Consider the following 14,110-nt stretch of genomic DNA (forward strand, 5'->3'; position numbering starts at 1 on the left):
AGTATCTCAGGAGCAGCAACATTCATATATTACATGGTCAGATATTCAAACAACAAAATATTCTGGGGGCCATGACATTTTTGTGAAAATGATCAAAAATGCTGGCAGGGAAAGAGTTAATAGCTCCACTGTGTTTACAGTTTTTGGGACGTTAACTTAGTTTTCTGGTTAAACTGAGGTAGCAGAAGGTATTTTAACATAACAATTATACACTTCAGCTTTAATTAAACAGGAATAAATATACTTGATAACAGCACTAGGTTTCTAAAGGTAGCAAAACTATATACAGCTACAAAATAAATGTGGTAATTAAGTGGACACTTGTGCATATTTGTACTTGGTTTATTTGTAGTCAAATTTACTTCAAACTCAAAAAAGCACCAAAATCATTTAACTTAATAATCTCTTCAACCAGTGTTTGACACTAGCAGTGCAAGGTTTGCTGCAAAATAAATTCATGATAAAGTATATGTTTCTCTGTGATTAGTCTATCTATACATAGTCTATTTCAGTTTACTCATAATGTAATCCACTATAACAAATCAGTTAAAAACATCAAATGAACAGCATTAAAAAAAAAGTAATAAGTCTCTGAGACTTTGGCAGTTAGTATGAGCAAAAGATTGACTAATGGCCTTTTCACCATATTATTACCATCATAACTGACATTCAACTATGTGGGTAAATAAACAAACATAAAAGCCACATGCAATGTGGATACATATGAAATGTGTTTCTATGGGACATTTGAGCAAAACTAAGACCATCTGGAGTCTCCTGCCTGAGAAATTCTACCTATGAACATAATCAGATGTAATTTAGATCTCAAATGAGATAATTTGCCAATTATAATTGAGCAATTTTGCATTATTCACACATGCACAATTGAAAACAACACAAGCCACCAAACGTTAGCCTGAATAAATTAAAAGACTATTACATTTGCACACACCCTGATGCCTCTGGTTAAAGCCATGGAGAAGAGAAAGAAATGGCAGTTAAAACAGCTACAAATAAAATATAATCATTTCGAGTCATTTCACATTGACTCCAAGAAAAACAAGATAGTATGAACACAACTGAAATTCAAGCGAGTCCCATCACTCACACATATACACAGGGATTCTAGTTAAAAAATACAGGCTGTCTATAGGTTCAATTATCTGTCATTTACATTTAAAAAATAAATACATTTGTGTGAAGGAGCGTTTCGATGTGTACTGCTACATACTATACAGTTTGACTGTACCTTCAATGAGGGACCCTTGCCGTCAAAGTGTTCTCCAAGAATACAGGTTCCTGAAGACCGGTTTGGGATTGCTTCAGAAAAATCCCTCTCCTTGAGCAACAGATTTGGGAACCAGAATTGATTGAACAATGAAACCCAAACTCCAGAGCTACAGGTTCTGCAACAGGAGAGTGATCCCGGGAAGCGTGGACAACATCCCAACTGATGGCGTGTGTTAGTGCTCATGTGGGCGGGGGTCCGTTGGTGTAGAGGAGCATGGGGTAGAAGGACCGGGCAAAGTTGTTGGAGAGAGTGCAGCTGTAGTCGTCCTCTGAGAGAGGCACCAGACACGCCACAACCAGCAGCAGCAGGAAGAGGATGTGGAGGGGGAAAGCTGCTCGCAGGACACGGAACAGGAACGGCCTCGCCGGGGACCGGTCAGTCTTATCGGCCCTAAAGAATGAACCGTTACACAGTTAAACATTTTTACACCACCACTCAGAAGTCTGGGGTTAGCAATAAGTATTTCGAAACAAAGATTGAGTGTCAGTAAAGACTTTTACATTGTTACAAATTTAGCAAGAATTGACATTTAATTATTTCTAATAAATGTTGTTCTAATGAATTTTCGATTCATCAAAAATCCTGAAAAACAAATTCATCATGGTGCCTGCAAAAATAAATGTTTCTTGAGCAGCAAATCAGAATGATTTCTGAAGGATCATGTGACACTGAAGACTGGAGTAATGATGCTGAAAATCCAGCTTTGTCAGAAGAATAAAAAAGGAAACAGAATTTTGTTTAAATAAATGCAGCTTTGGTGAGAGAAGTCATAAAAGACTTCTTTCAGAAATCCTAAGGTAGTGTATACATTGGGGTCCCTACATTCTTTGGTAAATAGTAAAAAAAAAAAAAAACCTTTACGAAATTGAAATATTTTTTAACATTATAAATGTCACTTGTGATTGATATAACATGTTCTTGTTGAATAAAAGTGTTAATTTCCATAAAATGTTAAAAAAAAAAAAAATCTTATCTAACTTTTGAAGTGTATTGTATATAAATTGTAACCTAAAATGTAGATGCTGCTTTAAGAACATTCTTAACTTATGTTATTTGTCACCTACTCATAAAACAACTTTAAAATGTGAGTTATAACTTTATGGGGTGGGAGGGCCTTTTCCTATAATGCGCCTAAGTTATGGAACTATCTATTAGGAATGCTGCTTTTGTGGATTGTTTATTAAAGAAACTCCTAAGACATCTTTTTAGTTGATGTGTAATTTATTACTGTGTATTTTTGTCCTTGTTTGATTTATTTTGTTCGGTACATGTTGTAGCGCTTTGAGTTAGAGAAAGTTATTGTTACAAATAAAATGTAGTATTATTATTATGTTGAGAGGTGGGAGTGTGAAGAGAGCACTAGAGTTCAGCAAGGCCACAAACGCAGATGCACTATCAGCGAAGTACTATCAGTGTGTACCTGACTCTCGCGGGAGATCCCCGTGTAACATCCCGAACCTCTGCGACTTCCTAGAGAGAGAAGAAAAATGAGTCAGTGTTTGTTACCACCAGTTCTCATAAAATCAGACTTTTCAGAGATTTACTGCCAGAGTTAAAACCTAAGTTAGCAGGCGAAATAGATTCTCATGACCTACGGCTGCAATGCATATTTTAAAATGCATCTAAATTTTTGTTATATAAAGAGCTTGTGAGGAATCAAACTTTTGAGACAGAGCTCATTGTACAAGATCACTTCAGACTAGGGCTGCACGATATTGGAAAAGACTGACATCGGCTATTTTGTTTTTCTGCAATATGAAAACAGTTTCACCAGATGAATGGCTCTTTCTGTACATAATTAATCATTCTAGAACGAGTGGAGTGATTTTGTTGGGGAGTGAATCTGTATGGAAAATAAGAATAGAAAACTGCAATAGAACAAAGATTAAAATGAATAAAACAGAGCTTTATGTTTTTCAAGGAAGTCTAACAGTATTCAGGTACAGATATTTTATATAATCAAATGTAAACTAACACTGGAGAATCTTCACTATATAAATGAAATAAAATTAATCTCTGTTAAAGCTACAACAGATTTAGATTTTCTCTTTGTAGTTTAATATTAATGACACTGGCAGCAGCCTAATGTTCTTGCTGCCGTCTCTTTAAGACAAAATGCACAGATCAATATTATGATACACATCCGTTTTCTTTCTCAATTGTTTACGGTCCACGTAAGCAGTATGCTACTTGTACTTACACTACTTTTGTACAAGGATATTTGGCGAGATGGGCATTTTGAGTGTACTGTGTGTGTCCGTTCAAGCACAAATAAACACGGAGGAGAACGGAATTTGGTATTCCGACTGGAGTTCTCTCTCGCATCTTCTTGCGCTTGATCGCTTGAGTGTTTAAACTGACAGGATCTAAAACATAAACTTTATCTTTGGTTAAAAACTACACTGGACATGATAGCAAACAACAGACCTCAGGGCAAAATATTTCACAATAAAAATGTGTCATATTAACAATAACTGTCAGTCCAGTTAAATAATAATAAAAACCATACCAATATTATTACGGTAATACTAATACTAATAATGAATCTAGACTTTGTAAATAGCATCAATTTATTACACCAGAAACTAAATCAGTCTTGTACGTTCCAGTCTGAACAGGGTGTGAGGGGAAAAGTGTGATGGAGAGAGTGTTTCTGTACCTGGTGTTGTGTTGATGCTGTCCTGCTCGCATTTGGACCCGACGAGTCCTGCAACAGAACAGCGGAGATCAAAACATCAGTGTGTGTGAGACTGAAACAGAGCCTGCAGAGAAAGCTGTGTGTGAAACCTACCAGTCTGCTCTGCAGTGTGTGCAGGTCGTGAGCGATCTGTCTGATCAGCAGCCGTAACTTGTTGCTGATGACGTGAACCTTCTCTTTGGCCTCCAGGGTGTCTTCTCGCTGGTCCTGTAGCAGGATCTGTGAGGAGATCTCCTGCAGGGAGTTCACGTCCCTCTCACGAGACTGCAAGTCCTGCCGAACAGCCTGTAAGCAGACAATAGTTATTGCTATTATATTAAGATATGAATCAAGAAATGTACTCCCACAATTCATCATGTTTTCATCAGGTTTATTCTTTTTTTGTGGGGATATTTTACAAGAATAGCAGAATCTGCCTCCAAACACACACTACTCTACCTTGAGTGTGTCTCGGTGCTCTTGCAGGATGTTGAGGTCTGTGTTTATGTCATGGATGTTGACCATGTAGCGCTGGCTTTCTGCTTTAGCTAACCACAGCAGCAGAGAGTGAAGAGTCTCATGAAACTCCTGGGGAAAAACCGAGCGGAATATGCAGATAATGAGTCTTCATTAAATGAAGTGCTTGTGTGTGTGCTCAGTTTAGACCACTACCAGGGCAGTTACAGGAAGAAATGGCTCACAATTTTAAAATCTTTAATAATTAAAGTGCTGAGAATAACCTATTGCACAGTAAATCAGGGTTATTATCATTAACTAAAACTATTAAAACTTTTGTCAATTTAAATAAAATCACATACAACAATTGAAAACAAACTAAACAAAAAATATGTTGACTTGGCAATAAACTGAAAAAGGTAAGTCAAAGCACTACAATTAGTAACTGGAAATAAATAAAACTAAAACTGAAATAAAAATAAATTAAATGTAAATTGCAAAAAAAAACAACTAAGAATATAAAAGCAAATTCATAATATAAATAAACTACAATACAACTACAATAACACAGGTGTAAATCTGACTGTAATCTCAAAACTGCCTGAAAAGTATTTTTTATTTTTTAAAGAAATGAAAGTTCAAGAGAGGTTATGATCTTGATGAGACTGTCCCCAGTCCGCTGTGGTTTCGAGAACAACTGCGTACTTAGCATTTCAGCAACCTTTAAAAAACATCCAAACTAAAGTTGTGGTTTTGTACCCAGATATAAAATCTCACTACCACAGAATGTAACTAGTGCAAATGTGTGAAAGTGCACAGACGCGTACTAAACAAATGCATGTCGTGCTGCAGTTGCAAAACAAACAAAACATTCAAGGTACATTGCTGTATTGTCTCAACTCTGTCTGTCAAACCATGTATCATCAGCGAGACTTTTAAAGCACAGGTTTTCCTCACCTGACACTCCATGAGTGCTTGATGCAGTCGGTGCTCCCAGCTGTCCAGGGCCGCACAGGCCTGTGCCCATTTCTGATTGGCTAACTGCAGATTCTCACGCAGTTCTCGTAGTTCAGTGCTGTCTCCATGCTGGAAGCCCCGCCCACTGAGATTGACTCCAATCATCACCGATTTGTAGCCGATAAAAGTCCTCTGCATGTCCTAATGAAAAAAAATGAAAAAAGAAATTCACTTTTTACTGCATATTCCTTATTAACATACACTGCCTTTTAAAAGTTTAGGGTCTGTAAGATTTTTTTTTTAATGGTTTTGAAAGTAGTCTCTCACACATTTTTTTAAATGATAAAAACAGTAATATTGTGAAAAATTATAACAATTAAAATAATTACAAAATGTAATTTATTCCTGTGATGGCAAAGCTGAATTTTCAAATATTTTTTTTTATAAATTATAATAAAATATAAAATATAATACATTTTAAAAAAACTGACTCCAAACTTTAAACCGGTAGTGTATATAATGAATATTATATATATATATATATATTAATATACTGAAAATTATTTCCTCAATTATATTACTACAAGTTTTTTAAAGGGGGGGTAAAATACTTAGTTTCAGTCAATCTCATGTTAATCTTGAGTACCTATAGAGTAATAGTGCGTCCTTCATATCCCCAAAAAGTCTTTAGTTTCATCATATTTATAAAATAAAAATACAGCTTTCCGATTCTAACCGGAAAAAGCCGAGGTCCTTGATTCTGGGCGTGGGCGGAGCTATAGAGTCAAGCGGGAGCGCCCGGGAAGGTTTGCTTATTATCGATCGTGGTGCGGTAGGCCATATTACTATATATATATATATATATATATATATATATCTAGTATTTGGTTTGCAAATACAGCGACGACCTCGGCCTTGTTAATAAAACATTCGTCACTGAAATGACCAGAACACAAAACCGCACTTGCCACACTCCTTTGCTGTCCCGGAAATACAAACTGCATCCACTGTTCCAGTAACACTGGGTTCTTTGGGAAGCTGAACAAGGTAAACTTTCCCTCACATCCCAAAACACACTTTTTTGGAGACATTCTTGACATCAACCATTCCTATTTAGCGCTGCTGATGATGATTTCCGGTAGTAGCGCGTCGATGCATAGATATTATATAGAGATATATGATGTCTATGCGCCGATGAGCGCGGTCTTTCTCTCCTCTGGTCGACGTGTGCGTGAACGAGCTTTTCCGAGAGCAATGCTCATATAAGGAGTTCCACTCTGGTCTACGTCATTAGATCTACGATAGAAAAAAACCAGCCGAAACGTGTTGCAATCCGGAAGTATGATTTTCAGCACAGAAATTCTCTGTTATTCGTTCAAAATAACTTTTAAAACTTTGGCCATTATTAGCATGAGAATCCATCTCTTTAACACTGTAAACAACTCTGAATACATGAAACACCATTGTACCCCCCCTTTAAGCAATAGGCCACTCAATAATCATTTTAAGCAGGTTTAAAGGAATAGTTTACTTCAAAATTTAAATTCTGTCATCATTTCCTCACCATCAAGCTGTTCAAACTTGTATGAATTTCTTTCTTTTGCTGAACACAAATGAAGATATTTTGAAGAATGTCGGTAACCAATGGTAACCCATTGACTTCCATAGTATTTATTTTCCTACTATGGAAGTATCAATGGGGTCCATCAACTGTCTGGTTACCGACATTCTTCAAAATATCTTCCTTTGTTTTAAATGATGAGTAATGAGTAAATGATGACAGAATTTTCATTTTTAAGTGAACTATTCCTTTAAGGAAGGTCCACTTGCAATGCACAGCTTCAAGTGGCTCGTTGGTTTATTAACTTTCAGTTATTGCATTCGATTCTATCACTCTCTAAATGTCTCTCTCAATACCTTTAGTTTGTGGATATTGCTCTCCATGTCTCTGATGGTGATTTTTGGCTCTAGAGTTTGAAGTTTCTCTAGCTCAGGCATCACAGCGGTCAGCCATGCCATGACATCGCTGAGGTCAGAGTTCAGTCTGTGCCACTGCTGAAGATCCTGTGGCACGCTGCACGACTGCACCTGCAGGAGCTCCCATCGCTCGATCACACCTGAAGCCACAGATCAGAGGGCAAAGGTCAAATATATTTGAATGAACATGCCTGTTAAAGTGTGTGTACATAATACAAACAGCAGTACCGGTACCTGTGTTATCTGCTGCAGAGGGGACCGTCAGTCCCTGATCCTCCAGTTGTTCTTCCTCGTTCAGAATCAGCTTCACTCGCTTTATACTGTCTATACTGCCAGCACACTCAGACATGAGTTTATCCTGGAGAGAGTGAGGAAACACAACAACAAAAAATGTGTTTATATGTGTAAGCCAATGTTAATTTGTGTAGCCCAATTGGATAAGTGTGTGTGGGTCCTCACATAGGCCTGTGGGTGGTACTGTGTGCTGGTGATCTCTCGGTTCACTCGTGTCCTGTCTGGTGCATCAGGAGAGTGCCACGTCTCCACCACTGCTCTTCCCCCTGAGCGAGAGACAGAGAGAGACATTTCAACTCCTAAAATCACTCAAAACAAGCATGCAGGAAGTCAACACTCAGTCACAGAGCATGCTGCTGAAAAAGTCAATCAAAAAAGATGCAATGGACCCTTTTCACAGACTGTGATTAACATTGTAAATTGAGTAAAGGTTTTTCATGTTTTCATAAAAAAAAATCTAAAGAACATTTACAACACTATACTTAGTTTTTTCTTGCCTTGGTATTAAATAACAGAAAACTGGTTACTGCCGCTGAGTGAGTTATTCAGCGGTTGACAGCACATTTGACTTCTTTCTCTCTTCTGACCAACAATCAATCTCTCTTTTTTTTTTGGAAAGTCATTGAAACACTATCGTGCATTTCTACTGGAGCAAATGAAAACACAAAAAATATATGTTGTAGTTTCCGCTCACCACTATAGAAGTCTACCTAACTATAACTATCTTACCATCCACAGTTTCGAATGTAACTTATGCACAAAATTGTAATATCGCATAAAACATTTGCGAATTAAGCACCGTTTCCATCCCAAGTTTTCAAGAGAACAAAATCGGCACTTTCTGGGAAAATGTCACAAAATATCAGTAATAAAAATGGAAGTTGCTGCAATGAGGGAAGCCACTGTGGATCTTTTTCCGTACATCATAAATGACTTGAGAGCATGCCAACGAAACGCAATAAACGCTGTCATGTTATCTTGTGTTTGGAGGTGGATAATAACAACTTCGGCTTCTGAGAACCCTGGAAATGTGCAAAGTGTTCCTTGGTAGCAATCTGTGAAAAGTACTGCAACACATGCAGAAGAAGGTTCTTGTCAAACATACATCGGGGACTTTAAGAGCTTGACATGGGAAGCTGCTTGAGTGAGGAAGCAGTGAGCTGCACGCAGCCAGCACAAAGCATAACGTCTATTATATTTATTAAAGACAAATGAAGGAAGCATGTAGGATGCAGTTGGGTTCATGCAGATATTGTAACGTATTCTAAAACACATATGCAGCAGGCTGATGCCTACCGGACACAGCTTTCAGAGCTTTAACAAATGACTGAGAGCTCTCAGTGACCTCTACATCTGCAACAGAAGAGCGGCAGACAGACAGATCTAGAGACACTGTAACTGTGAATTATCTGAGTCTAATAGAGCAGATAACAGACGCAGATATCTAAATACACTCTAAAAGAGTGTGAAAAGACAGCAGGATATAGACACCGTGTAACAGAGCGGCAGACAACTGACAGGAAGGATGTACAGTAGATACACTGATAGAGCATTTTATTACAGAGATCTAGATACACTAACAATGAATTGCATGACTCATTCTATATAATTAGGGGCACAAAACACTAATTATGTGCTACACTTCTAGTAATGTGTTTAAGTTTTTTTTTTAAAATCTGTTCTTCAATATTTATAGTGATTGTTAAAAAAATGAATTTTAAGAATGATATTTTTAGTAGGTATGTTCAGGTACATATATATATAATTTTATTTTTTTAAGGGATGTTTTGTTAACTATTGCACACATTATTAGCTCATACACACACACACACACACGCACACGCACGCACACACACACACACACACACACACACTTCTGACACGTAGGTTAAATGAGGATAAAACCCTATGGCAAACAATTCATTATCATCAGTGTACAATCACACAGTACACTACTATGTTAACTAAGAATTTGGTTCTACACGGTAACTTTTGACTCAATTTCAATGGCAAACTCTGCCCTGCAGCTGATCCTAACGATTTCATTGGTCAATCACAGTGCTGATTGCCAACTCAATGCAAAAAAAAAATACCTAGCCCTAACCCTACCCTACACCCTAACCTTAAAGGATAATTCCGGTATTTAACACCTTGAGTCTATATTGTAGTTTGTTTTGGATGAACAAGAGTGGTGGACAACATTTTTTTGACAATGGTTCCTCTCTCGAGTTTTTGACTATAATAGAATTGGCCATGGACCCATTTAACATTGGAGTCAATGGGCATGTCCGAAAATGTCATTAAAACAGCCAATGATGTTCGTTTACAAAACTGTTAAACTCACCGAGTGGTTAGTGGTGTTCATTGATGATTATAAACAATATATCGTCGCAATATATGATTCCAATCCGTTTATTTTGCTATAGTGGAACTATTTTTTCAACAATGGGATTTTACAAAATGACGAATAAAACACGATAGAAACTGTATTTCGCAACACTTTTTGTTTCTGGAACATCAACTAACATCACTAATCACTCGGTGAGTTGCACAGTTTTGAAAAATAATGTTAAAGGTTGTTTTAATGACATTTTCGGACATGCCCATTGACTCCAATGTTAAATGGGTCCATGGCCAATTCTTTTATAGTCAAAAACTCGAGAGAGGAACCATTGTCAAAAAAATGTTGTCCACCACTCTTGTTCATCCAAAACAAACTACAATATAGACTCAAGGTGTTAAATACCGGAATTATCCTTTAACCAATGAAATTGTCTGCAGGGAAAAATTCACATATATGATGCTGGTTGATAAACCATTTCCTAGTTGCAGGGGATTGTTTGGTTAGTAACATAGTTGACAACTTTTAAGGACATCAATATTTTCTGACTTTAATTATGCACAAAATAGTTATGAGATTATAATATGCTTTTCACTAACGGATTCAATTTTGTTGTGAAGAAAATTGTTAGAAATTTTTTTCTCATATAATAGATAGAGAGATCTAGATACAGTACAACATTGCGGGAGCCAACAGACAGGAAGATCTTTATACACTAATAAAGTATTGGAAAGTAGAAACAAGAGAAAGCCTAACCTACCATTGCAGCAGATAGCAGACAGCGAGATCTACATATACATTAATACAGCGGCAGATTACAGATATACTCTAAATCTCTGTCGGTTATGTACTTCTCTGTTAGACACACTAAAAAACAAACAGAGATCTATGCACTCTAACAGTGTCATGTAAGAGACAAAGAGATCTAGATACTCTCTAACAGTGCAGCAGATAACAAACTGAGATCTAGAAACACCATCAGAGCAGCATATAACAGCTCTAGATATGCTTTAATAGAACGACAGAGACCAGTCAGTAAGTTACCTGATAGGGCACTGTAGTACGTCAGCTCCTCATCATCCTCTGGAGATGAAGATCCTCCCACATCAACGGTGTGGTCCCACTCCAGCGGAATAGAGTCCACACTGACGGGCGTCTCGCGGCCTGAGCGCTCCAGAGCAGGGGGTAACAGGTGGGACACGGCTTGACGTACCGTCAGTGAAACATCGGATGCCATAGCAGCCTCATCTTCCTCCGTTTCCCTCTCCCACGCCCCAGTGAAATCAGCCGAGTCTTCCGGATCCGTGTCTCTGTCCGAGAGCTCTCGCTCCTCCTCAATCACCTATGAGAGGAAAGGGATAGAAGGGTTCATGTCAGTACTCATTCTTAAGAGTATTTTGTTGAGCGTTTGCGAGATGAGTCTTTTCAAACTGACCGGGCGTCTGCTGATAAGACGATAGTGGAATCGGGAGACCCTGCCAAATACTTCCTGGCAGTAGGAGTGCAGTTCCTCTAGTTCATCTTCGATGAGTACAGCGTCCAGCGGAGCGCTCTTCTGGATCAGGTTCTCTCCAAACACAATCAGCGCATCAATCTTATTTGTGTTAAGAGTGATCTCTTGCTGAAATGCCTGCAGGAAGTCAAAGCACAAGATTGTACTGACTGCAGTCCAGGCTCATTTCAAATGTTTCAGATTGGAGAGTACGTACGTTTAGTTGACGCATCTTTTCATGGATATCGCTCTCTGAAAAATGCTCCACATTAGTGAGCTGAAGGTCCATCTCAGTCAGCCAGACCAGAATCCCCTCCCTCGTTCCTTCAAAGTCTTCCCGCTGAGATGTGAAGTGCTGCACAGAGGAGCGTTTAGAGTTTACCAACATTTTCTTTTAAATTCCCCCCAAAAAACATTATACTTTGTTAGCATGGAAATTAAAAGTGGAGCACATTTCTGCCAGGAGAGATGAATGACAAAAATGTGAAAGTCAGAGATGCAGTTAATTGTATTTAAATTTTTGGAGGTTTTTTGGTTTATTTAGTGTCATTGGCAAACCACTCTGTATTTGAGAATTTAATATTTAATATACAGTAGGTCAAAACTTGGGGGTCTGTAAGATTTGTAAAAAATGCTCACCAAGGCCTCAATTTATTCAGTCAAAAATACAATAATATAGTGAAATATTATTACAATTTAAAATAATCTGTTCCCTGAGAAGTCGAACATCAACACGGCATCTGGAGTTGAACGCTATGGGGAATATATATATATATTTATATATATATATATATATATATATACAAATTCTGGATTCTGTTTTTAAGAATAGAATGTTCAAAATAACATTTATTTGACATAAAAACCTTTACCTGCAACATTATACATGTTTTTACTGTCACATTTGATCAATGTGTTCTTGCTGAATAAAACAAGTATTAATTTCTTTAAAAAACCAAAATATCACTGAATGAATTTTGAACCGTAGCGTATGACCCAAATCTGACCTTTAACCTGCGGAGCACAGCAGCAACTCTCTTCTGTAGCATATCCCAGCGCTGGTTTCCCTCATGTACCATCAACTTCAGCTTACTGGCACCGTCTGTCCGGTTCTCTCGTGCCAGACGTCGGTACTGTTTATTCACCAGCTCCAGCTGTGTCAGGCGCTCATGGACCTGACGCTGGAACGCCTGCATGTGTGCATGTTTTAAAAAAAGGGTTAAATGTCCAATAGATCTAATGACAATTGCAAAAGCCACTACTTAAGTATCCATTTTGTATAACAGAACTGATGCTATTTCTCATATAAACAGGCCTTTGAAATAAACAGAACTAAACAGAATCAGACCTCAAACTTTTTGAGTTCCTCTTTAGCACAGGTGTAGAGTACGTCTTTAGTGGCGGGGTTGGCCGCTGTGCGTTCCGCCGTGTTCAGCCACTCTTCAAAGTGTGCATAGTCGTCCAGGAACTTGCACCACAGACGCCATGTCTCCTCAATCCTGCAGGGGGCAGTGTAGAGTCAGGGGCCGGAACAAACAAATGAAACTTTCTAAAGAGTGACATTGATGCAGTCAAACAAGCTGATTTGGGTGTTCGTATTGACCTCATCCTCCTTTCCATGGACATGGCACATATGTTCCTCCAGCGGCGGTCCAGGCTGAGTGTGGTCTGCTGAATGGAGTCGTTCTCTCCATCGCTGCCACAAGCGTCCGCATCATGCAGCAAAACATCACACAGGGTCAGAACAGACGTCACACCCTCTGTGTGCTGTTCAATGTCTTTCTGCAAGTCCTAGTGATGAAAATCAAATCACAATCTAAGACTGACATATAGCAAAAACGTCTAAGAAAGATGGCATTGCCATTACATGAAAATATTGCAAAGGCATCCCATATTAGGAGAAAGCTCATGTTGATTTGAAATAATAAAGGAATATAAACTTAATGAGATAGATGATGCTTAGACACATCTTTCCCATAACACATCGTGATTTTTGAAGACAACATATATGTACTTAAAAAATAACTTGGATTAGATATTCATACCCATTAGCTAGCTACATATTGTGGTTGTGTTGATGAATGCGGTGATTACCTGATGCTCTGTCAGTTTACGCTGTATCTCATCATTGTGGCAGATGGTGTAGATGATAGGTTTTGCCAGCTCACCCTCAACACGGGAAAGCCAGGTACGGAGATTACTCATGTTCTTATCCAGCTGTTGCACTGTCACCAATGTCTCCTTTAGTTTCCTCACCCTGAAACACAATTGGTCAGTCTGTCATTTGGATTAATTTTTTGCCGGTATTTAAAAGAACAGTGTCAGAGGAGCGAGCAATCAATCAATCAATCAATCTTTTACTCAAGTCAGTCAATACTGTATGTCAGTCATTCAGTGAAGCTAGTGCCACATTTGGATTTTATACCCAGAAAAAAACCCCTGCAATTCTTTAAACCAGAATGATATCTTATCATTTTATCTCCAGACCCAGACTTTCAATCTATCATAAAAATATTAATTATTACAGTAGTCCTACATGAATTACAAACTATAATATTCTAAATAAACACTATTCTAACAACCTATGTACCACTAAGGTAATCTTCTCAACTGATTGGTTGTACA

At 38.0% G+C, this 14,110-nt stretch overlaps 1 protein-coding gene across 17 annotated transcripts in view; it reads right to left on the reverse strand.

Moving 5' to 3' along the window:
- Positions 1–322: 322 nt before the first annotated feature.
- Positions 323–14,110, reverse strand: part of syne2b (spectrin repeat containing, nuclear envelope 2b) — a 111,063-nt gene continuing 97,275 nt past the window's right edge. For 15 of the 17 annotated variants that reach the window (XM_079635697.1, XM_079635685.1, XM_079635690.1 and 12 more), the window contains 17 exons: positions 13,580–13,742; positions 13,089–13,276; positions 12,834–12,984; positions 12,493–12,675; positions 11,703–11,840; positions 11,429–11,623; positions 11,038–11,335; positions 8,949–9,005; positions 7,818–7,918; positions 7,593–7,716; positions 7,299–7,498; positions 5,382–5,582; positions 4,428–4,556; positions 4,083–4,274; positions 3,951–3,998; positions 2,712–2,761; positions 323–1,681 (listed from right to left, as the gene is read on the reverse strand). In XM_079635697.1, coding sequence (XP_079491823.1) covers positions 1,471–1,681; positions 2,712–2,761; positions 3,951–3,998; positions 4,083–4,274; positions 4,428–4,556; positions 5,382–5,582; positions 7,299–7,498; positions 7,593–7,716; positions 7,818–7,918; positions 8,949–9,005; positions 11,038–11,335; positions 11,429–11,623; positions 11,703–11,840; positions 12,493–12,675; positions 12,834–12,984; positions 13,089–13,276; positions 13,580–13,742 — 2,629 coding nt within the window. In that variant the 3' untranslated portion in view covers positions 323–1,470. The remainder of the gene's footprint in view (positions 1,682–2,711; positions 2,762–3,950; positions 3,999–4,082; positions 4,275–4,427; positions 4,557–5,381; positions 5,583–7,298; positions 7,499–7,592; positions 7,717–7,817; positions 7,919–8,948; positions 9,006–11,037; positions 11,336–11,428; positions 11,624–11,702; positions 11,841–12,492; positions 12,676–12,833; positions 12,985–13,088; positions 13,277–13,579; positions 13,743–14,110) is intronic. The other 2 variants (XM_079635691.1, XM_079635696.1) reach the window with 2 other exon arrangements.

The sequence above is a fragment of the Phoxinus phoxinus genome (assembly GCF_949152265.1).
Source record: "Phoxinus phoxinus genome assembly, chromosome: 14".
In the NCBI taxonomy this organism is placed as follows: domain Eukaryota; kingdom Metazoa; phylum Chordata; class Actinopteri; order Cypriniformes; family Leuciscidae; genus Phoxinus; species Phoxinus phoxinus.